The sequence below is a fragment of the Durio zibethinus genome, chromosome 17 (genome assembly GCF_047325235.1).
Source record: "Durio zibethinus cultivar Kanyao isolate XHJ-2024 chromosome 17, ASM4732523v1, whole genome shotgun sequence".
NCBI classification, from domain to species: Eukaryota; Viridiplantae; Streptophyta; class Magnoliopsida; order Malvales; family Malvaceae; genus Durio; species Durio zibethinus.
Genome location: NC_143178.1, coordinates 13,829,352 through 13,855,281, shown reverse-complemented (window position 1 = coordinate 13,855,281; position 25,930 = coordinate 13,829,352). Strand labels below are relative to the sequence as shown.

At 29.9% G+C, this 25,930-nt stretch overlaps 1 protein-coding gene and 1 long non-coding RNA gene across 3 annotated transcripts; both read left to right on the top strand.

Moving 5' to 3' along the window:
- Positions 1-7,683: 7,683 nt before the first annotated feature.
- On the top strand, positions 7,684-15,310 carry SURF1 (Surfeit locus 1 cytochrome c oxidase biogenesis protein). Of its 2 annotated transcripts, none has more exons than XM_022870203.2 (7): positions 7,684-7,929; positions 8,020-8,120; positions 9,170-9,408; positions 11,195-11,372; positions 11,458-11,741; positions 13,490-13,577; positions 14,745-15,310. In XM_022870203.2, exons 1-6 carry the CDS (start codon positions 7,767-7,769, stop codon positions 13,557-13,559), a joined length of 1,035 nt encoding a protein of 344 aa, XP_022725938.1. In that variant the 5' UTR covers positions 7,684-7,766; the 3' UTR covers positions 13,560-13,577; positions 14,745-15,310. The 2 variants fall into 2 exon arrangements, with proteins under 2 accessions (XP_022725938.1, XP_022725949.1); XM_022870214.2 differs by having other exon boundaries at positions 7,687-7,929; positions 11,195-11,369.
- Positions 15,311-17,085: 1,775 nt separating this feature from the next.
- On the top strand, positions 17,086-17,817 carry LOC149514043 (uncharacterized). Its single transcript, XR_016328976.1, has 2 exons — positions 17,086-17,533; positions 17,609-17,817. It is a non-coding gene; the product is annotated as an uncharacterized LOC149514043 (long non-coding RNA).
- The last annotated feature ends 8,113 nt before the right edge of the window (positions 17,818-25,930 follow it).

The following is a 25,930-nucleotide window of genomic DNA, read 5'->3' as shown; positions in this document are numbered from 1 at the left end:
TTTAACCCTTGAAGTATTAGAGTCCTTTGCTTTCTTTTTTTTTTTCTCTTTGTGATCAAGCTTTTTTCAAACTTTACCCCCCAATGTGAAAGGTGATCCTTGGTTAAGGTTTCTTTTAAAGAAAATTCAATAGGCTTAAATAGGGTAGCAAATGAATAATTTTACTTTTTGTGTGAAAAGTAGAATAAAGATAGCTATTTCTCATTTCAAATATGAATACTCTCAATAAAGAACATTTGTTGACTAAGAGTAAACTTGTGAATGAAACATACCACGAATGAGTGAAATCCTATGCTAGTCTTATTTCATGAAACCTATCCTATTTTACTTCAGTGATCCCAACAGATTAAAAGTCTCAACTTATCAATTTCACTAATATGAATGATGCTTTAAAAATTGAATCCTAAATTATTATCATGATTACCTGAATATTCATTAATTTGAACATGAAAGTCATTAAAATATGAAAAGCATGTATATAAAAGTAATGGAATAAAATTGGAAATGTAATGAAAATACATTTGTCATTTATTTAAATGATGAAAGATAAATAAAAGATTGACATAAACGACTCTAAAATGTTCAAGACTTGCATTATTTCTTAAAGTTCCTAAGGTGATAGACATTCATAAAAACTCTTTCAAAATTATGTCCTTGTGTGGTTAGGCAAAGAGTTATTGATGACATTTGACCTTAATTCTTTATCAAAATTTACCAATTTAGCTTTAACAAAATTTTGCACTTTATACTTCAATACTCTGTAATTTTTTGTAGAATGGTTGGCAATGCCAATATGATAGTTACAGGTGACAGTAACATCATACCACTTAAGGTAGAGAAGCTTCATAAGTTCCAAATAAATTGGTGCAACCAAATGCTTCTCAATGAGTCGAAAGAGTAGCTCAGTGTATGTTATAAGAATTAAATTTATGAAAGCTCTTTTTTTTTTTATCTAGTTCTTTGGCCAAGCAGCTAATTGATTTATAAGTGTAGATTTGGGTGGCTGTAAGGTTGGTTGGTATACATAGAGACTTGGGAATATATTGTTTATGGTTGGATAATAAGGTTAGTACATCAGGTAAGGATAGTATGGGGTAAAGCCTCCAACCTATTACCCCTCATGAATTATATCTTAAGCTTTTCCTTCTTTCTTTTTTAGTATAGCCTCTTTCTTTGTAACCTTTCCATTTTTTATGGCATTCTCAATTATCTCTTCAAAAATCACCATATCATTAAAGTTTTTGGTGGAATTACCAATTATTCTCTTATAGCAAAGAGTCTTGAGAATTTTGACAAATAGAATAGTAGTATCTTTTTCAATCAATAGAGGTTAAACTTGGGCAGCCATATCTTTCCACCACCTCTAAGTATATTCTTTGAAGTTTTCACTTATCTTATTTTCCATGCTTTAGAGTGACATATAGTCTAGCGCCATGTCTATAATATGCTTGTATTATGTAATGAAAGCCCTTACAAGTTGTCTTTATACACGTATGCGAGATCTATCTAGTTGCATATACCATCTAATGGCTAAACTGAGATGGATAAACATCTTTTTATCATGTGTGTATGTAACTATTTTACAGTAGTACATTATTACATGTGTGATAGGGCATTTAGTTCCATTGTATTTCTTAAATTCAAGTACATTGGTAGGATCATGACATCAAGAATTAGACATAACTCAGCAACGTCTATGGATCTATAGAAATTTATCCCTTCAATTACCCTAAGCCTCTTTTCAATGAGATCCATCTTTTGAGAACTAGCACTTTCTTTAGCTTTAGTAAGGCCTATCTTTCGTTTTTCTTACTTTTTTAGATCATCAAGATTAGAAACTTAGGTTAGATCAATTATCTTGATATCAAGAATAGAGGTAATGGGAGTAGGAATAGCAGTTGTTGGGATATGAGTCTGCATGTAGGGGTAGCTTACGGTAACTGGCATTTGGTGTTGGGTCCCTTAAGATGTTTGTGTAGTGTCTAGGCCAAAATCAAGAGGATATAGAGTGTCAGTTTCGTATTAGGATACCATTTCTTCCACCATCTTCTTCTCTTTATTCATGCATTTTAGCAATTCAGTGATGGTTTCTAGCTGCCCTTTCATATCTTCTTGTGGCTTTTCAAGCTTTTGAAGGTGAAAAAAATTTTCTTCTTCCATGATCCTTGTTTGATATATAATGTTGTAGCACCTTAGATTGTTTGAAGATTAAATTATCCCTAAACCTTGAGTTTCCACAATTATGGTGCATATTTGGAGGGATATTCATGAAACCATCATATCTTTAGTTTTTGCATGAATGAATGCATGTATGTTATAAAAAAGATTTATTAATGTAAATGCATGCATATATATGACAAGAAAAAGGTTCCTTAAAAAAAAAAAAAAAAAGGTTAGTAAACATAATATATATAAAGAACAATACCAAGGGTTAGTATGCACAAAATATATATAGGAACCAATAAATAAATTTACAAGCAAAATAATGATGAATGCCCCATCATATGCCCTATTTAAGATTTTCTAACAAAGGGTCAATAGAGTTCTAATTCAGTTCAAATCCTTAAAGTTTATATACATGCTGGGTTTAAAGGTTTAACACTCTAAAAGCTCCCAAATTATTTTTACACCATCGTCCATTATAGACTAGTAAGGCACCCAAATCCTCATCCACCATTATAAACTCAAAATAAAAGGGTTCAATTTGAATACGAGTTTTTCTAACTCACATGAAGGTTATCGTCTCATGAGAGTGTAAGTATTTGCTCCCTTCTAATAAAAGACAAAGCTCAAGTCTAGAACTTATGCATGAATGCATGTGTAGTTTGTGTAAAAGGACATGTCAAATAATTAAATTGGTACATAAGAATTAAAATCTATAAAAAATAAGAAACCATAAACAAATGGGTTAGTTTGCATGAAAGTCATAAATAATTACATAATAAAACCATCAAAGCAAAGCTTAAGATAACACATAACTAACTAATGGCTTGACTCTCTAATATTCCCAATGTAGTCACCAAACTATCATAATGTTGAGATTTGAGAACCTGCCCATTAGATGCAAAAATCATGGAATTGCCACCAATCCTTTTAGTTAGGTGTGATTGGTTACCTATGTGAATTTATCCATTTTAACATTGTCTTAAGTTTGAACTAAAGGTCTTTAAAAAGGATAGATTCTTGTCTACATCAATAAAACAAGGTTTGGGAGTCAATTATGTGCATGGAAGGTTTTAGCACCCCTTTACAGCCAAAATTGATACCCAATTAATGATGTGTTATCTTAACTAAGCCTTAATTAAAATGGTTTTTATCGTGCAAATCAAATCAAATCCAATCCTTTAATTTATTTACACACCTTGGTGATAGAAAAATTCTATCAAAATATCAACTAATCATGCAATCATGTAATAAATATTAAATTATACCATGCAAAAATTATCATGCAATAATATCATGCAATAAATATTAAATTATAGCATGCAATAAATCATGCAATACTATAAAATCATACCATGCAATAAACATAAAATCATATCATACAATAAATATAAAATCATATCATGTAAATCATATAATCACACAAGTAAATATATTAATAATCAAGCAAGTTAATATATTAATAATCATGCAAATAAACATATTAATAATCATGTAATATTACAATAAATTAATAATCATGCATTCATGCAAAAAAAAATTAAATTATGCAATATATTTAATTCATGCACAATAATAAATACTATTTAAAAAAATTAATTCATAAAAACATCATGTAGAAATAAAACTATGTTTTTCTTTTTCTTTTTCTTATCACATTAATTCAATCACACAATTATAATAACAAATAAGAAAAATAGAAAATAAAAATAAGAAAAAATAAAATCAAAAAATAAAAGGAAAAAGAAATGAGGACACCTACGATTGGGTCGAGTCCTAGGTGGGATGGTGTGTGAATCTGATGCAGGTTGGGATGTAAATATTGGCCCTTTAAAAGCCAAAATCCTTTATTTTTTCTTAGGACTACCTTTTCTTTTTTCTCTAGCTCGATTTTTCTCTGACTTCTTTCTAGAAGTTCACTAGAAAATTTAACAAAATTCAAAAAATGGCTACAAAATCTAGATTCCAATGCTACAAAATTCAATCAATTGTCAAAAAATTCAAACAATCCCAAAAGAAATCATCAACCTAGAAAATGGCCACCATCAACAACCTTCAATCGTTGTAATACCTATCGAAAAATTCAAATGTTCAAGTTATAAAACCCAAAATTTTTAAAATTCAAACACCAATCTCAAAAAAATTACAACTTTTCCTATAAATTCCTAGATTCTAAAATTGAAACCAAAAAACAAAAATCCAAACATCAATCCTAAAAGAACCTCAAAATTCAAAATCTAAGAACCCAACAATCAAACAAGCTTAGAAATTATAGAAAGAACCCATAATAAAAAAAAGCATTTAAATCTTAAATTCAGAGCAAATTCCTTAACATAAAAGGATTAAACCAAGAACCCAAAATGATTTTGCAAAACCTTTGATTATTGTAATTTGCCAATTACTTTTTGATTTTTGTGTATTAGCTTATTGCTTCTTGTTCACTGATTGGGGGTGCTTTTATAGTGATTAAGTCCCAATTTTACTTGGAAAATCCAAGATTCCACCAAATCTAACTAGATTTCGAAGATTGAAATCTTATGTGATCTTTCTTTTATTTTAATGACTTAAGGACCAAGGATTTATATAGTTGAATCTTAGAATCTGAAAATGAATCCATGATCGAAACTGAGGTTGAAAGGTCCAAAGCTTTTTGCTAATTTCAAAAACCCATGTCTTTTATTTCCTTTTCTTTGACTTTTTTCTTTTTTCTTTTTACTTTTTTTTACTTTTAACTTTGACCTAAAATTAAAAAAAAACTAAAAAAAAAATCAAAACCAAAATTAAAACTAAAATTAAAATTAAAATTAAGATTAAGATTTTTAGGCTTTTAATATTTTAGGTCCAAAAATTCATGTTATGGCCCAATTTACGAGTAACACCCATTTTGATCTCAAAAAATTAGCTGGACAAAATGGGTTGTCTATAGGCTTAACTCAGTCATACAGGCCAAAAAGCTCATTTTAGTAAATTACCTCTATAAAAACTTAGCTTGGCCACAACGAGCAAAAAGCTCGTCTCGATAAATTACTTTTATAAAGGCTTAGCTTTGCCACATCGACCAAAGAGCTCATATTGGTAAATTACCTTCATAAATGCTTAGTTCGATTACTTCAACCAAAAAACTCATCTTGGTAAATTACCTTCATAAAGATTTAGCTCGGTTACTTTTAGTTAAAATGCTCATCTCTGTAAATTACCTTTATAAAGGCTTAGCTTGAGCATGTCGGCTAAAAATGGTTAGCTTAACCTAATTGCTTAGTTTGGTAAAAAAGTTCACTATAAGAAAATTTACCTTCAAAAGAGCTCATTTTGGTAAATTTTCATTTAATAAAGGCCTACTTAATAAAATTATCTTCGCAAGAGTTCAAATTTATCAAATTCACCACAGTGAAATTACCTTGGCATATATTCACCTCAATATAACTCATCTCGGTACATATTTGCTTCGATATAAATCACATCAGCATAGATTCACTTCGGTATAAATCACCTCGGCATAGATTTACTTCAATATAAATCCCTTCAACACAAATGAATTTAGAATTTATTATAAAAACTATAAATTATCACATCGATTATTAGGTAACTGATTTAGATAACTAAAAAGCCCCTAGATCAGATGCCTATTAGCCTTGACCAAAGTTAAATAGTTAACAAACAAAGTTAAACAACTATTGAGATCCCAATAGTCATCCATGTAAGATAAATCATATAATGACATTTTATCATATCAGTATCTCAAACCACTCATGTCACTAAAAGGTTGGACAATAAAATCAACATTTAAAGTATAAACTCAAATGTATCCTTCAATTTCAACAAATCAACTAAAACACAAAATAGGTTGGACACCTTAGCTCAACCATCGTCTGAATCTTTAGGCTATTTTTTTGGAAGTACATACTGTTAGGGGCATTTTTGGGTTATAAGGATAAAATTATTTTTTATCCTAAGAGAGTGGTTCACAATTGGAGTAAGAGTACTTTAGTAATTTAGTCTAAGCTGATGTGTATAAATACCTCTTTACTCCTTATAGGTAAAGGGAACCAATTATTCTTTAAACCTTTTCATTCTTATCTCTGAGCTCTTTCCCTTGACTCTCTAATTCATACATTTGAGGTCATCACCTAGTTCGAACTTAGCACAAATAGCTCTCTTTTTATTTTGAAATAAAAAAAAAAGAAAAATCGTTAGGGAAAAAATGAGAAATAAAAAAAGAGAAAATATTTGAAATTAGATGAAAAACAATTTGTAAGAGAATATTTAAATGTGGAGGCTATTAAAGATAGAAAGTGACAATTGCAATAAGCACATCAATGACCTTTCACTTTTATTCTAAGTTTTGAACCTAAAAATCCCAACAAAATTTTGATTGTTTTGGTTGATGTAAACTAAATATATTGTAATAGGTTACAAAGAAAAGGCATGCATATGTATATAAAACTAAACATGAAAGATGGACTAATGGAAAGTGTCTTCACTACTGCTTTACTCTCGAAAAAGTTAAGAATAATATATATATATACCAAAACAATTTAAGACCAAATCTAAACTTATCAATTTAAAATATGATATAATGATATAAAATGAAAATAATTGATTGTTTGCCACCATGACCAATAATATTTCTTGAAAAAAAAATGACAAGTGATAAAATTGATAATAGGGAAATTTCTTTTATTTTTAGGCTCACAAATAAGGAAGGTAAAGAAAAAGAAAAGAAATGTGTGCATTTTGTTTCCTAATTGTGATTTTTTTTAAGGAAAAAAAAGATTTGTAGTTAAAACGAGGGTTGTGACTATTAGAGTTGTCGTTAAAGTGAGAAAAATCGATAAAATAAAAAATTTATTTGAAATTGTAATATTTATTCAGTTTCAATTGTTTTTTCTATTTAGTTCAATTATATTAGAGATTCTTATAATTTATTAAACTTTGAAATTTAATTTTTATATTATAATTTATATAAATTTAATTTTTATATTATTTTGATTTGATAATTTTAATCAAATCACTATCTTTGTTAATTTTTTATTATTAAAAATATTGATGTGACCGTTGATTTAATGATGTGGGTATTAACTTTGTTGATGTGACATTGATTTTGATGAAGTGATAATTTGAATGGATAAAATCAGTTATTAAATTTTTGTAATCACACAAAATTTGAAATTCAATTTATATAGCATAAAAAATTCAATATTTCATTTTTTAACTAAACTCTTATATTTTTATTTTATTCAAATAAGTTTTTATCTTTTAATTTGTTTATAGATAAGTCTTTTACTTCAATGAAAGATTGATTTATATAAGTGTTTATTTAGCTATAAATTAAAGATTAAGGTTTAGGCTTATATAAATTAAGATTAAGAGTTTATTTAAATGTAAATTAAAATTTAAGGGTTTATTTGAGTTAAATAAAAGTATAAAATTTTATCTAAATAATATGAAAAAGTTTAAGGGTTTTTTTTTTTCTTTTTTTTTTTAAAATAAAAATAAAAAAGTGACCAAAAAAAAAAAAAAGCACACGCACGCACCCAAATGCCCTTGAAGCGTCCGGGCTGAAAACAGGTTTGTTGCTGGTGGAATCAAATGTGAGAGCAAAGATGGCAATCATTTCCAAAACCCTAACGAGGCTCCGTCCTACTGGTGCTGGCCCCTTCTATTCTATTTCCAATCAACTCCCTCGGCCAAAGCGTTGGCTTCCATCTTCTTTCGTCTCCACCTCCGCTGCTGCTGCTGTCTCCTCTTTCTCATCCCAATCTCATGGTCTTCATCTTATGTTCTTTCCATCTGGGTTTTACTTCAAACTTTATAGGAATTCTTTATTTGCATCTTATTAATATGGATGTTTGGCAGATAAAAAGGAAGGATCAACATGGTCAAGATGGTTTCTTTTCCTTCCTGGGGCTATCACTTTCGGACTTGGAACTTGGCAGATTTTCAGAAGGCAAGACAAGGTCAAATATTTCCTTTTCTTTTTACATTCCATTCATCCTCTTGCATTTTCTGTTAGTCTTTAAAAAATGCTGATCTCTATATTCATTTTTTTCTTATTCTATCTCTATCATTGCCTCACTGCCCTTTTCTTTTTCATTATGATTGCTTTTTCCCCAACTGATCTAGATTTTTTTTTTCGTGTTAAATAAATCATGTTTATATAGTTTTAGTGTTAGAGTTTTTTTTTTTTTCCACAATTGGAAATTGCTTCTTTGAAGAAAGAAGGCCCAACGCTAATGGTTCTGACTTCTGTTGAGATAGAAGGGATTTGCTATCAGGGTTCATGATTAGGAAGGATAGGGTATGACTATTCAGTTGAATTAGTCGACCAAATAAAATGAAAAGAACATCAGCTTTCAAATAGGAGAATGATGTGTGTGCGTGTGTGTCTCTATATATACTATGCATTTAGGTTTTATGCAAGTTACGCATTGAGAGAATAGTGCTCCATAGTGGTTTTCTTAAAAATTTCCTCGTAAAGATGCTCTGAAATACATTTATTGTTGAAATTCGGTAGATTAATAATTCATATTTAGTATTTTCTTTTTCTTTTTTAATTTCTGGCATAAAATAATTTTAAAATATAGATAGACCATTGGAATTACTGAAAATAGTTAAAGAAGCTAATGCACTAATGAATGACATATAGTTTTGGCATACACCTTCTATTATCTCACTAATCTTGTTTGTTTTGTTTATTTATTTGTACACCATATACTTTGTAAGCATAGTCACCTGTCATTTTGAGTGGATGCTGGCACTCAAGCCCTTGGCTTTAAGGTTTATGTTATGCTGTAAGAGTCAATAGAAATCCTTTTTGCGTAACTGTACCTATGTGTCTGCTTTTTTAAACATGTGTACTCAACAGTATATTCGACTCTCGCTCTCAACTTGCCGAACATGTTATCTCATCTACATTCCCTTGCTTGCAACCTTTAGGATTGTTTATGGGATTTTCATTTTTGTTCAGAATTGCATTCTTATATTTGATTCATTGTACTTTAAACAGATAAAGATGCTGGAGTACAAGCAGAAGAGATTGCAAATGGAACCTTTCAAACTAAATGACATGCCTCCTTCGAGTGAACACTTGGAAACTTTGGAGTTTAGGCTAGTTGTGTGCAAAGGAGTTTTTGATGATGGAAGGTCAATCTATGTTGGGCCCCGTTCTAGAAGCATTTCTGGAGTGACTGAAAATGGCTACTATGTCATTACACCCCTAATGCCAGTCATTGATGATGCTGAGAGGTAATTAACATTGGTTTTTTGGTAATAGAATTACAATCAAATAGTTCTGTAGCAATTTTCTCATCAATTTTAATACTGCCAGTTATCTTGTTTACTTTAGCCTTTACTTCCTGTTCTCTCTTCGTTGTATCTTGTCTTTAAGTGAACTTGTGGAAGTAGGAGTGGAGATGATAAGGTAACATGAACTTTCTTATAATATCCTTACTTTGTGGAAAGTGAATAATTTGTAGGAATAAAATTATGATTTTGTGGCAAAAGGGATCCGAAGTTAATGAAAGAGGAATCTCTCTAATCTGGGGAAAATGAAAAAAATTGCTTTCCCTGTTCCCTCAAGGGGAAAATGCCTCATCTTTTTCTTCTCTCCTCTTTATCCTTTCTCCATCTAGCCAAAGGGTAAGTTAGGGGAATGGTTACTTTTAGGTTATGTTTACATTATGTCGTAATGGTATATCTTCAACATAGTGAAATGAGCAGAGCATATAAAACATTTGATTATTGCTTGTTGAAGTAATTGTTAGATTGGAAACGAGTTATATGCAAGCAAGGCCAGTTTTGGGAGAGTTCATTTCTGCTCACAGAGAAAAGTAAATGATCTGTGCTGTCTAGGAGTTCAAGGCTTGGATCTGTCTTTGTTTCCAAATATTGGGGCTATTTCCTTAGTTATTATTATTATTATTATTATTACTATTATTATTGTTATTATTTCTTGTTTTCCAGAAAATTTCTCTACTGGCATAGGGATAATGTGTTCATAAATGCAGGGCTAGAAATAAAGCCTACAAGAATTTAATATGCCAAAAAGATTTGAAATAAATGTGTGTCAATTGGCAATTTAACTAATCACTGTTGTTTTCATCTATGAACGATACAATGAGCAGAATCCATCTCCAAGAAAATGAGAATCAATTTAAGATTCACAGAAAGCTAATCATAATAACCACTAAATCTAAAAAAGATTAATTGAAAATCAAAACATCTTATATAATCTTGCCACCGATCTTATGAGTTTAGAAATATCATAAATTTGTATAGGTATTAGCCTTCTTGTACTCTTTGGTCAAACTATCACTACCATTTGTTGATTTCTGTAGCGATCTTAAGCCCAAAGTTCTTTTCTTTCCCCCTCGTTTACAGTGTACATATGCTACCATGCATATTACCTCTAGGTAAAATAATTAATCTGAAGGTTTTAGAGTTTCGAAATTTTTGTGTGAGAAGCATGTACAGAAGAATCATATAATGGTATCTTAGACATTGAGTTTTTCATTAGAATTATGTCATGTATTTAGGGCTTAAACTGTAAACTAATGCTATTGGTGTGCTGGACAAGCTTTACATTTTTACTACTTGTGAGTCCATTTGCTGATCCCTTAGACCCCATTTAAACTTTCCAGCATGTATTAAAACCATTTCTTAAATGATCAAAAGCAGCCCTTTTTGAGGACTTAGGTGCTCCAATTTTTTGTCATTTTAGCCTCTCTTCCCCCCCACCCAACCCACACACAAAGAGAAAGAAGAAGAGGAAAAAATGGAAAAAAACTCAAGAGAGTGTTGGCTTTGACTGCTTGGCTCTGGGCTTTTGTCACAAAATAGTGAACTAAGCTTCAAGTGGGAATGACAAGGTCTTTGAGTTTCTATCCGACCTTAATTATATGTGGCATTTTCCCTTTATGGTCACCTTTGAAGGTTAATTGTTATTTGTTGCTGGCTTCATATTCCTTGCTGATGCATGATGCATGGGATTGCCTGCTGTGTTTCCATTCAGCTAATTTTAATATACTTTCAGTGTGCAGTCACCAGTTCTTGTAAATAGAGGATGGGTCCCACGCAGCTGGAGAGATAAGTCTTTTGAAGTTCCACAAGATAGGGAGAAATCTTCAAGTATGGATGTTGTTCCTGTCCAACAGAATGAAAAAAGCTGGTGGAGAAGGTTTTGGTCTAAGAAGCCAAAAGTTGTTGAGGTTGTCTCTTATCATCCCATAATTCTTTGGTTGCTGCTGATGACTTATATCTTAGGAGAAAAAGTTTAAAATTCCTTGGAACTTACAGGATCAAGCCCCTGTTATTACTTCTGTGGAAGTTATTGGAGTTGTCCGAGGGAGTGAGAAGCCGAGCATATTTGTTCCAGCAAATGATCCAAATTCAAGACAGTGGTTTTACGTTGATGCTCCTGCAATTGCTGTTGCTTGTGAGCTTCCAGAGGATACTCTTTTAATTGAAGATGTCAATGAAAATGTTAATCCAAGCAATCCTTACCCTGTTCCGAAGGATATCAACAGCTTTATTCGCAGTTCAGTTATGCCGCAAGATCATCTAAATTATACATTGACATGGTATGAATAATTATATCATATGGTCCAAAATATTTTGTCCCTGCACACATAGTTCCTTTGTTAGAGATATCTGAGAATATTTGGTATTAGTGTGCATGGTCTATCCCATCTTCTTCCAACAGTTAGAATACTTCTATTTTTCTTATGATTGCTATGAAGGATGGAAAGCAGTACTTTATCTGTCTTTTTAAAAGGAAAAATAATAAGGCAAATAATACTCTATTTTTAATTAGAAATTAAATAAATCTGAATTGGAAAATTTAAGTAATGAATAGATAATATGATGAACTGAATATAACAAGGTAAATATCTTGCACAAAACTCAAACAGAGAAATGATAATTAATTATTATAAAGATATATCATGTTTATGTTTTTATTGTGGAAATACAAATTTATACTAATGCAATTTAGCAAGTTATGGGCAAAGAAAGCCACTTCTTTTGGAAAGCATAAGAGAATTGAGCCCCATTTTTTTAAACTGCATTTGGTTTAATGCAACTTTTGCAAACTAAGTCCTTTTTTCTGTCTTTAATCATTTGACTAAACTTTTTTAATTTTATTACTCTTTGATGATAATTGGTTCTTACCAGCAAAATATTACCTTGCTGCAAATGCCTTTTTCTTTTTGCTTCAAGGCAACTTGAGGCTGCCATGCATTGAGGCACCCCTACATGCATGCTTCAAATATTATTTTGACTACATATTTATGTTTATGTGTCATGATATGTAGACCTTATAGAACAATTACTTGCGTCAGGCCTATTTCAACATGCTTTTTGAATCCCACAAGTTTGATGGGTTGTATACAATGTCAATTAATTGTCTAGGTGTAGATGATAAGTTCAAAAAGGGTCTAGTATGCTTTTGTGTGTTTACTTAGGTATCATGATTGTTTCTTAGCATCAATATGTTGAGGGAAAGTTTTCCAGACTAGGGATGCTATCTTGCTTCTACAACTGATAATTAGTGTTTATATTTTGGGGTTGTTTTGTTAGGGAAGCATGATGAGGTGAAACAAAATATGATATTGCTTAAAATTCATGAACTTTACTCTATTTACGAGAATGAACAACACCTTCATGTGATTATCATGATGGAATATTTTCAGCTGTTTTTGTACATCTAAAATCTCTATCTTGAGTGGCTATGAGCTTTTTTCTTTTTTTCTTTTTTTGTAAAACTATGTGTCTGGTACCTTTCAGGTGGGCCTGATTTTAATATAGAAAAACAATATAGGGGTGGCATTTACTAACTATCTATCTAAACATAGGTTGGGTTTATTAGTGCTTCAAGGATTTTCAGATTTTTTTTAGAAATGAATTGAAGTTAGAAAACCTTATTAAAGCTTATCTAAAATCTTGTGTGTTCAAGCTTCTGCATAACTGAAATCTGTATCTTTAGCAAAAATTCACTTCACTAAAATGCCTTATGGTGAGACATAATGATTCATGTATCCTTCTAGTTTCATCTGTAGAGATATCATTTATAAGGATGCATGACAGATTAATTGGTAAGGAAGCATGCATGTCTTCATTTTATTTAGATTTCCTAATTCCCCTATCGCTATACTTTTTATTCTGAGAATGTACATGTCCTTTCTGGCTTTTCTCAAAGTATATTATGTTGTCACCTCAGCATCTCATTAGTGAAAAGACAACAATATAACAAATTTATCTCAGAAGTTTAAACAAATTGTCTGGCCTCCTTTCATACCTCTTACCCTGTATCTATTTCATGTTTCTGCAGGTATTCTTTGTCTGCTGCAGTTACATTTATGGCTTTCAAGAGGCTTAAGCCAAAAAAGAGTAGGAGATAGCAAGCATTACTCTAAGAGGTATAACTTATTCCTATAATTATTGTTCGGAAGCGTATTCAAGCATTTGATTATGGCATATTCTTACCTTGTGTCCCTTACATACTGAAACAAGAAATTGTGTATTTGTTGGCACTTCTCTTTTTTGTCTTTTTGCCCATTATTTGATGGTACTATTTATTTCTTCATTTTGGTTTTATTTGTTAGATTATGAGATCCTCCTGCATCCTGTTGTTGTTATGGTAGTTTGTTGTTATGGTAGTTTAATTTCTCATTCTCATACTGGATCAATTCAAGAATTTGTTCTACAAGAACATGAAGTATTGATTAGCCTCGAGTCCTATTATTAGAATGAGAAAATATATTTACTGGATTAGGCATTTCTTCATTGTGGCTCCATTTGTTGAACCATGATACATTTCCTGCAATCTTTCAGCTGATTTTCTTAATATTGATTGTTCTTTTGGCCACTATGTGTTGTGTATGTGAATAATTTTCCAAATGTGCATTGTTAGACAGTGAGCCTTCTTATAATTGCATTCAAACCATTCCTTGTTCCAACTATTTTCATAATTTTTCAGGGAGCCAAGTTCAAAAACCGTCATAATGCATGTTTTATAGTATACTGATTATTAATTACTAACATCATGAAGAATTTTAATTGTAGCAATATTGGCATGCCAAATTATATATAAAACTAGAAACATTTGAAATGTACATAAACATAATATCTGTAATCACAATTTAATATAACAATCCAAAACATCGAAAGTATAATAAATATTATTTGCAATAATGTATTTATTTTTATATTAGAAAGTGATGCTACACATATTCATGTACAAATTAAAGTTGAGAGAAAAAAAAAATCAAAATCCTGTAAGTTTAAAGATAATTTAAAATTATTAAAAAAAGAAAATTTAAATTTATTATGGAAAAGTTCAAAATTGCCTTTGTAATCCTTCTGTGATATTAGAGTGGTGTTTTGTCTTTCAATTGAGGAATGAAAATGAAATTTGTGTCTCATATAACATCTTCAACTTCTTTTTCTGGCTTCCATTCTTTTATTTTGACAAACTTGCTGATTGGTAGATAAAATCGAATTAAGTAAAATTATGAATCACATCTTTGTTTGTTTGTCCGTTCCTTTTCTTTATGAATAAATTGCTTCTTTTTTTGGGTATATAGGTTTGCATAGAGGGCCTTGGACAAATGAACAAGAAGAACACAATTTGAGGCACATTCTATTTAGTTTTTATTTTCAGAGTTGAGCTGATTGCCCGTTAGAATACTTTATGAAATGGGCGGAGTAGCAGAAAATATAGCGAGAAAAGCCATTCTAATAGCACCATCCAGTTTCTGATCTGCACAAAGAACAGATGAGTTTTGCCACATTTTGTTTTTATATTGAATAAAAATTTTATGGTGCATTTAAAGTTAGTTATTTTTTCAAGTTTAAGTCTAGAAAACAAGGAAAGAAAGAAATGAAAAGAGGTAGAGGAACAGGTATAATTGATTTTTCAGTTTGATAGAATGTATTTTGGCTTTTCAAGTCGTTTGAGGTTCACCACTATTGAAAATGTGTTGTTTAGCACAAATGGAATGTGTAGCTGCAAACTTGGTAGTATTGGATCATGTAAACGTGTACATGTATCATTAAACTGTAGACTTTTGGATAATTGTTTTTTTCTTATTCATACATATAATCCGAAGTCCTTGGTGTTAACAAATGAAACATTTTAAATTCAGTTTCATTTCCACTTGTTGCAGCCTCTTTCTCTTCGCACGGTTTGTCCTAGGAACAAACTGATTCTGCAATTGTTTTTTATGATTTTCTTTTTTTTTAAGTTTTTATAAAATAAGGTAGACATTCACAGGCATAAATCAGTTAGGTTTTAGTGGAGGAATGAATAGTAATCCATATCTTGCATCTTATCATTGTACATTAATGGGCTGGGCATTGTAAGGGGATATTTTGATAAGGAGAGAGTTGGAAATCACTAAAACGAGATATTTTGGGAGAGGGGGGGGGGGGGGGGGGAGCGTTTTAACAAAAGAAGATCAATTTGTATGGAACTATTCCAACTAGTTCCTGATGCTGTAAGAACTCGATTTTGTGTTGTTTCTAATTATGTATGCAATTATGATATTAATAGAAATCTGTGAATAGTGGGGCATAAGTCTTCATGTATAGACTGAACACTCAGCTCATGTTTGGTGTATAAAATGATGGATAAAATAATAAGATAATCATTTTATATTATGTTTGATTTGTATTTAATTGAAAGAGATATGATTACAAAGAGGATTATTATCTTTTTGATATAAGATGATTCAATTCTCTTAATGTGAAGAAGATTATTTTTAATTTATGAGATTAAATTTACATATTATATCTTTAAAAATTACATCGATAATTTAAATTATATAAATTTCAAAATAAAATAATTTTGATGAATAAAAAAAATTATCTTATTTTAATCTTTATATATATATATATCAAAATAAGAAAATATTATTTAATTTAATCATATTTATAATATTATTTTTTTTTATTTTATCATAATTTTGTGATCGAAATATTGTTATGGTTTTTATGAAAAAATAATTGGAGACTTTGTAATAGAATTTTCGTAAAGTTTATTTAATAATAATGAGGTACTATTGGAACTAATAGCGTTTGGAAAAAACTGATTTAGCCGCAAATGCTCATGGGGATTACCTCATGGTGTTTGGCGTTGCCACGACCTAGAACCGTCGGATTGGGGCGTGACAACATCGGTTAAACTGACCACTTGTAAAATCTCGTAGCCATCAGTGAATGGCTAAAATTGTGGTTGTTACTCACGCATTTTCAACTCTCTCGAAGCTGTAAGTTCAAGAGATATGATACAATAACTCATAGAAGTTAAGGTTTGAGTAAATTGTTGCTTGTAGCAGGTAAGCATTATGAAAATTTTTCATTCTTTTTTAATGTTGTAATTTTAATTTTTTTATATATTTTATGAATTTTTTATTAAATTCTCAAATTTTATTTTTTATAGTTTTTAAAAATTTTTAAGAACTTTTAATAAATTTTCATATATTTTTAAAGAATTTTAGATTTTTTTTTTATTTTTCAAGTTTATGTGAATTTTTTGAATTTTAAGAAAAATTTATTTTTATTAAAATATTCATTTTTTAATATTTTAGAATTTTTGGGATTTTTATTAAAATTTTGAGATTTTTCAAAATTTTTAAGTTTTAATATTTTCTTAATTTTTATAATTTTTAAAAATATTTCTTATTTTTTAAATTTTCTATAGTTTTTTAAAATATTTCAGATTTTTTAAAACTTTTTAAAAACTTTTAGAATTTTTTAAAATTTTTTTGAAATATTTTATTAATATTGACATGACAATTGATGAAATGGTACTGAATGTACTTTTGATATGTATCAGTATTTTATTAGTTGTTCATACTATATTAATAAGTTAACTGATAAATTTAATTGAAAATACCAAAATTGATAATAAAATAAAAATTTAAATATCAAACTGATAATTTTATTTATTTAAGTACTAAATTGACAAAAAATATATAGCATAGACACTATTTTTATATTTAACCCTTCTTTATTCTCAAATTTGTTTGAGCTAACACCTAATTTTATGCACTGATTAGCACCCGAAAAATATTAGTTTTGCTTAACGGTAGATGTTGTAGCTTGTGATCTTGATTTCATGCAAGTCTTAGTATAACCCAATTAATGCCCCATTGCAGTACACATTTATTGCACCAAACCTTCCAAGGGAATGGGCAGAGAAGAAGTTAAGTGGTTCACATGTTCCAATTCATCACAGAAAACGCAATTATTCTTATTATTCTTCAAACAGCTTTCTTGGAGTACTTGCATCACAGGAATTCATATTTTCATTGCTTTCAAAACATCTCAACTTCGGGCGAGGCTAATCCTTTCCATATGTAGCTTTCAACAGGTGGTTCAGTATTTCCAGATTTTTTCAACACTATTTTGAAGGATTTTGGCTTGTAAACTCCGTTTAGTTGTGTAGGTCCAAATCAATCTGCCGGTAGCCATAGAAGAAAGGGATACAGAGTTTAGAAGTTCCATAAACTGCTCCCATAGGGCAATCTCCCAGTCGAAGAGGTTTCGCCTTAATGGAATATGCCAGTGCCAGATCAACTCATCTCATTTGCCATAGTCTTTGATATGGGTTACTTTTTCGATCACCAATAGAAATTTAAATAACGGTTACGATTACGTTTTCGATCGTGTCGTATTTATTACGTTTTTTGATATAAAAGAGATCATTGCGATAATCACGGTTATTGTGATCGTGAATTTATTTTAATTTTACATATTTTATTATAAAATTTTTATTTAATGATTTTTAAAAAATTTATGATACTTTATGTTTTTCATTTTCTAAAAAAATTATTCACAATTTTATTTAAATTATAATAAAAGCATTCATATTTGGTTTAGCAATAAAATTTTTGCTTGAGTCAAGTTCATATTCAATATTAATTCTAGACAAATCAAAATATTAACCAAATATAATATGTTAAATACCAAGCATTCATATTTAATAAAATTAAAAATTTAAAAATATAATAATTTCAAATTCCATCAACTATAGTTATAAATTAATAAGAACTAATCAAATAGCAAAAGAATTAACAACAATATAAATACAAAAATAATAAAAAATTATTAAATTTCAAATACAAAATCATAAATTAATAAATAGCAAAATCAAAATATAATATTTAATTTTAATTATTTTTCATCTAACTTATACAAAAAAATATATTAAAAATTTTCATCTAAAATCTATATATATAATTTCAAAAACTACAAATTTTCAAACATATATTTTAATAAAATTAATTACAAAATTAAATAGAAAAACCCTACCCACCTCACCCCACCCCATTCCACTCGGCACCTACGCATCCCACTCAATAGCAAACACCCCCCCTAAAAGTTTCTCTCAAATTTTAATAACCAAAAACCTTCGTCCTCAACTCTTCTTCATGTCTTTCTTTTTCTTCCTTTTTTCTCTCTACATCTGTCACTTACCCTCGTCAATGTCATTGCCTACAGAGTCCCTTGACCTCATTGCTCTCAGATCCTTACAAAGTTCAACATTATTCTACAGAAATTTTACAAAAAAAAAAAAAAAAAACAACTAATTTAACTTTCTCTTACCTTCGTTGATCTTGATTGTTGATTCAGAACTTGAGGTTGATTTGAATTTGAGTAATTTACAAATTGAGTTAAGTTTGTTGTCGATTGAATGGTTGATAAAGGATTTGATACTATTTTCTAACTTTTTTTGATTGATTTTGAAATTGAGAATCTGAGACTTGAGTTATTTTTTTGCTTTTGTTCTTACTTTTGCTCTTGCTCTTGCAGTCTTCTCAATTGCTTTATTCGTGTTGAATTTTTTTTTAGTTTATTTGAACCGGTGACTAGGAAAATGGGAATAGCGACAATAACAGTCCGTTATGAATTGTTATTGCCGCTATTCCCCATTACACCATTTCCTAGCGGCCATTACATATCATTTCGAGTGTGATTCAATTTTTTAGCTGCATTTTCCCCGATAACGGTGATGAGTGGTGGCATTACTATAATTTTGTGACCGCTATTCTACTAAAGAACTTTATTTGAAACCCAGATCGCTAGAGCATATATTCTACCAAAAGAGTTTTTCAAGATGAGGCCATGGATCCATTGATCTATCTAGAAATTTATCCTAGCTCCATCACCTGCACAGTAAAGAAAACTTGAAATAACAAGGTTAAAATTATTTCAAAAGCACTAGTTGTTTTGGATATCTTTCCAAACACAAAAATAGAAATGAGATTGGCAAGGAGCAAGCCACAAGTTAGCTAAAGACAAATTGTATTTGTCACATATCACTTTCTTCCATAGAGAATTTGACACTCTATGGCATCTCTAAGTCCATTTTAATAGTAAAGATTGGTTGCAATTCTCAAAACTAAACAAACCCAAACCATCATATTGTTTGCTCTTACAAATAGTATGCTAATCAACTAATCTCAGTTTTCCCTTTTCCTTTGTGTCTCCCTATAAAAATTGGCGTTGAATTTTTTTGAGTTCGACATTTTGAATATGGACATGTAATAGATTGGTAGGTTTGTAAAAACCGTTTTGATTAGAGCCACTCGATCCCCTATATATAGTAGTTTACTTTTCCATTGACTGAATTTGCTTTTAAATTTATCAATCGCCAGTTGCCAAGTCGAGATCCTCTTTGGATTTGCTCTAAAAGGGAAGGAAAGATATTTAAAAGGAAGAGAGTAAGCTATATAGTATATATTACCAACCTATTCTTTAGACTAGCATAAAGTTGAAAACACCTTAGTATTCTTTTAATTTGCAGTAATTGTTCCATATTCACTTCACAGAATATAATAGTATCATCTATGAATTGCAAGTGAGAGATGTGCCTCTCTTTGCCCTATGTTAATTCCTTTAAAAATACCTAATGCGACAACCTTCTGAAGAAGAATACTTAATCCCTCTACAACTTTATTGAATAAGAAAGAGGATAGAGGATCGCTTTGGCAAATGGCTTTATGCATCTTGATGGGGTTCATAAGAAAGCATTTATGAGGACTAAGATAAAAGCTATGGAGATACATCCCCTAACCTATGAAATCCATCTTATCAAAACCCTTAAAACTTGTAAAAAATCCAAATTCGCCAATCAAAAGCTTTTTTAAAGACAAGTTTAAATAAAAAACCTCATTTAGGATTTTTTCTTACAATCAATTACCTCATTTGCTATCAAAATGTTGTCCATGATTTGTCAACCTTTAACAAACGTAGACTGAGTGTGATTGATAATAAAGCTCATAACCCATTTTAGTCTATTAGTTAGCACCTTGGCTAAGATCTTGTAGACACTCCCAATATGAAAAATAGGTTGAAAGTCATTCAGAGATTCTACACATTATTTTTTGGTAGCAAGAATAATAAATGAGCAGTTAATTCCTTTTGGTATCTTTTTTAACCTGTGAAAGCTATGGATAAATTCCAAAATGTCAGATCTTAGAAGTCCCCAATTGCTTTTTATAAAATTGAGATTGAACCCATTGGGATCGAGGGCTTTGTCAGCATCTCCTTCCTCAATCGACTTCTGTACTCCACCTCAGAGAAAGGCTTTTCTAGTTGTTAATGATTATAAAAATTATGATTTTTCATAGGTCACTTTTGCTTGAAATTTTGAAAATTCTTATAAATTCATACCATTTCTACCTTAATGTGTTTGAATTCTTGTTTTTTAGGTTTGCATGAAAAAATTGAACGATTTGACTGAAAATACATGAAATCCATACAAAATATGCAAAAGTGACAAGAAATGTGACCATGCATGAAAGCCATGCAACACATGCAAAAGTGATGAGCTACCATTTGTGCAAAAGTGACAAGAAATGTGGCCATGCATGAAAGCCATGCAACACATGCAAAAGTGATGAGCTACCATTTGGCCAAAGCCTAAAGAATTTTACATGACTAGCTTACCATCCATGTTCTTAAAGATAGTTACATTTGGTCATGCATACAAAAAAAAAGGTAAAATCTGTGCAAAAGTGGCAATGCCCAACTCACATTTAAGTCGAACCAAGAAGCCCAAAACATCAAGTAAACATATTCAACCAAAGCATGTTTAAAAGAGTTTGAAGCCAAGTGAAAGAAATCAAGTAAAGATCATGGAGAAAAATGCAAACCAGTTGAATCCTACCTATATCTCCATTTAAATTTCAAATGTGGTTGATGTGGCATGAAACTTAAGCAAAGATAGCACAAATGGACTAATCCAAACTCACCATTCAGCCATGCAAGCTTCTAACTCAACAAGCTCCTTATCTACTCGACAATCCCACTATAGCTGAACAAGATCACTCTTTGAATTTAAATGAGTTTTAGCTATGATGAAAGTGTTTAGGTTCATCTAAGCTACCTATGGCCTTGTATTATAAGTAGGCTCTTCCAACTCATAAAGCATATCATTTTTTACTTTCTTCCTTTTCTTTTCTAGTTTCGATTCTAAGTTACACTTCTTGTATTTTCTAGTTCCATTCAACTAGATTGATATACTAGCCAAAAAACTCTCATTTTCAAGTTTTCATTTTTCAATACAAGTTTGTTTTTCAAGTTTTCTTCAAAGTTATCTTTTTTTTTTATGTTTCAAGTCATCTAAAACTTAATTCATTTCCAAGTTCTCTTTAAAGCTTTTTCAGTTTACTTGCTATCCATTCCATTTACTTGTTTAGAACTCACTCTTTTATTTTGTTTTATATTAAACTCACTATTCGGCCATACAAGTTACCAACTTAACAAGCTCCCTATCTAGTCGGCAATCCCATTCTAGATGAATAAGATCACTTTTTGAATTTAAATGAGTTTTAGCTATGATGAAAGTGTCTAGGTTCATCTCACTTACCCATGGCCTTGTATTATAAATAGACCCTTTTAGTTCGCTTGTAAAACATCCCATTTTCTATTTTTTTCCTTTCTTTTCTAATTCAGTTCTAAGTTGCACTTCTTGTATTTTCTAGTTCCATTTGACTAGGGTGATAGACTATCCAAAAAACTCATGTTTTCAAGTTCTCATTTCTCAATACAAGTTTTTCTTTTCAAGTTTTCTTCAAAGCTCTCTTTCTTTTATGTTTCAAGTAATGTAAAGTTTAATTCATTTCCAAGTTCTCTTTAAAGCTTTCATTTTACTTGCTTTCCATTCCATTTACATTGTTTGCAACTTGCTCTTTTTTTTTCTTTTATATTCGACCACCCTAAATGCTAGTAAGTACTCATATTATGTAGCATTGCAGTTGGCCCCTATAACTCTATCACCTTTTTTTTATGTTATTAAAGTTAATTAATGTTATTCGACCCTTGGTGATTCATCGACTTAATTCTTGCCATCTATTTTCCCATTTGGCCTGTATTTATTTTGTATACAATTTTAGTCAGCTTTCTTATTTTATTTCAATCAATCCCCATCCTTTTTTGATCTGTCTAAATATAAGGTAAAAAGACTCATTTTGGTACTTGGTTTTTAGTACCATTACATAATCCTTGAAAAAACAATACTCATTCACTACTATTATTACTTAATAGTGATTTGTGCATTTGTAGGCTTAAAAAATAGTAATTAATTGCTAAGCTTGGGAAGTTGTCAATTTATTGGTCTCAACATTTGAAAAAAATAATAAAAGGCTAGATGTTTTCTTAAAGAGTTCTTTAAAATGGCATTCGATAGCTAATCTCACTTCTTTTAGGTATTAAAATGTTTGCCTTGGTAAGAGATGTGAGATAAAAAGTTGTTTCACCATCTACTATTAGAGATGTAGTAAAAGTACTTTGTGTTCTTGTCACCATCTTGAATCCACTTAAATCTGGCTTTTGTCTTCATTTTTTCTTCAATGCTTTGAAGATGTCATAATTTTATCTTTCTTTTGAAGTGACAAAAGACTCTATAATCTCATTATGCCTGCTTTCTGCATTTTTTTCTCTAAATAAAAAAATCCTTAGTTATAAGTTAATAGAAGCAACCATCTTATCTTTGACATAGCTTTTCCAAGACCTAACATCCTTCTTGAGAATTTTCATTTTTTAAAGTAATCGATACCCCTCATAACCTTGCACTTTATAGCTTCTCCATTTTTCTTCCATTAAGACATTAAAATCACCATTCCCTAACCAATGGTTGAAAAGCTTAAGTGGTTTCAAGCCCAAATCAAAGACATTGATACCCAAACAAATTGCTACATGGTCAGAGATTGATATGTCCAAACTCCACTAATTGATATAAAAAAAGATAAGCAACTAGTATGGTGACAATAAGAAACTATCTAATTTATTCATTGATGGTGAATTACTTTTTCGCACCATGTGCATTTTCTTCCAGCTAAAGGGAGATCAATCAACTCCATTGTTTTTCTTTTTTTGTTTTAGGGCTTTTAATTTCAATCCATATAAAAAGTAGGATTGTATCTGCCATTGATATGCATAATTCTCATTTTGATTTCTTTTGATTCACTTAGTATCAATGTCAGGAAAAGTTGATTATTATGATATGATGTATATTTTCCTTCTGTGCTAGGACTGTTCTAAGACATTAGACATGAATTAGGTAATGTACCAATCTAAGGATCTTGTTTATGTGACCAATGAGCATATAAAGGGATTGGTTTACTTGACGAGTTAAGGCAGAGCTATTTGGTAGAAAATATTTCTTTTTAGTTTTTATACCATGGTTTTCACCTTTGCTTTTATAGGGATAATTCATGTCCATTCAAGATATACAACATCATCTTTTTATTTTTTTAGGCTTTTAATTTCAATCTATATAGAAAGTAGGATTATATTTGCCATTGATATTCACGATTTGCATTTTGATTTTTTTTTATTCACTTAGTATTAGTGTCAAGAAAAGTTTAATGCCAATTTGACTTCTGCTTTTAGGTCATTGAAGAAAGAAAAAGTCTATGTTTGACATTAGGTTTTGTGTACCCTACATCAAAAGCCTACTGCTCCTTAACCAAAATACAAAAGGTTGTTATAAGGAAGAAGGCAAAAACTGTAATTGGGTTTCAAATGTGAAAATTGAAATGGTTCTTATAAGAGAGTCTCTTCTAATTTATTGCATTGATAAAGGCAATACATATAGGGATGACTTTATCTCATTTGCTTGTAAGATATGTATCATGAAAGTTTTTTAGTTTTTTGTTTTGAATGTTTTATATATTCATTTCATTCTTTTGATTTAGGGTTTTCATTTGCATGTTTATTTTTTTCCTTTTTAAATTTGCAATTTTGGTTAGTTACTGACTGTAAACAAGTTCTTTGTTGAGGTAAAGAAACATTACAAACAAGTAAAATATGATGTGCCAAAAGATGATGGAGAGAAATATTAGAGCAGACCCTAAAGTATTGAGTGCAATGGTAGATGGTGAAGTAAAACAGAGAATAAAGCTCAGAGAAAGATTTAGGAAGAGAGGATTATAAAGAAAGTTTGAAAGAAAATTGTGAGAAATCTACCAAAGTTCACAAAAATCTTCATATGAACTATGAAAACTCCTATTTATAAGTTTCAAGAATAAAGGTTACATGTCTTGAGTTGAATAGTAATAATAGTGAAATTGATAGTTGTAAAATGTGTTAAATATGAATAATAGTGAATAATTGGGGAATGGGCTATTACAAAAGGTGTTAATGTATTGGTTAATGAAACTCTAATTAGCTTTTAGTGATAGATATAGTAAATATAGAAGTTCACTATTTGTTTTGAAATAAAAAGAGAAGCACTCATATTTCATAAAAAGGTTAAAAGGAAACTTCTTAGCTATCTTTATATTTGATCTACCAAGTCAAACTCTTTGAAACATCCCAATAACGAAATTAACCCAAGAATCCTACCATATTTCGAGGTTATTTTCACTTCTTCTCTGGTGAAGTAACATTTAGTAAACCATCTTTTATAGAATAACTCTTAATGAAGCAACTTTTAATGAAAAAATTTTCAATAACGGTGTTGATGTTGTTTATTGAAGAAGTTGTTCCGAGAACAACTGTTCCATAAATGTATTGTCTTGTGAAGAAGCTATTCTTTGAATAGTTGTTATGTGAACAACTGTTCTATGAAAAGTTGTTCCATGAATAACTGTTTCATAAAATATTCTTCATTGAAACAACCTTATCACCTATTTTGATTTATCTTCAACTTTAACACCTTTATAGAAATTAATAAAAATAAAATATCAATAACCAAAATCAAGTATCTACACCTACCTTGGTGTGGTGGCAACTTCAAAACTTTGTATCAATATTATTTGATTTGTATTCTTTTAAAAGTTAAATTTTCTCATGTATAGATTGTATAGTAGTATAGAATTTGAAATGTATAAACCTAAAATTTAATGAAAATGCACCATTTAAAGGGCATATTGCGAAGTAATTTGACCTCCAGTGAGGCACTGATCGTCATCAAAATCCATGCCTACTGACTAGTAGAGCCCTAAATAGGTCTTCAGCGTGGTGTAGTCAGTGGCGATTGGCCATCAGACACAAATGGGTGTAGTCACCAATTGCATCGAAGCTTTTTTTTTTCCTTTCTATCCCTAAAATTTTAATGTTAATCCAAAAGCACCACAACCTTTATTTTTTTCATTTTGATTTTTATTATTATATTTTATAAATAAATAAATTTTGATTTATTATTATTATTTTTAATTATTTATTAATAAAATGATTATTTAAAATAATTTAATAAATATTAAATCATTTAAAATTTTTATTAAATAAAATTTTTTATTTTAATATTCTTAATGGTCAT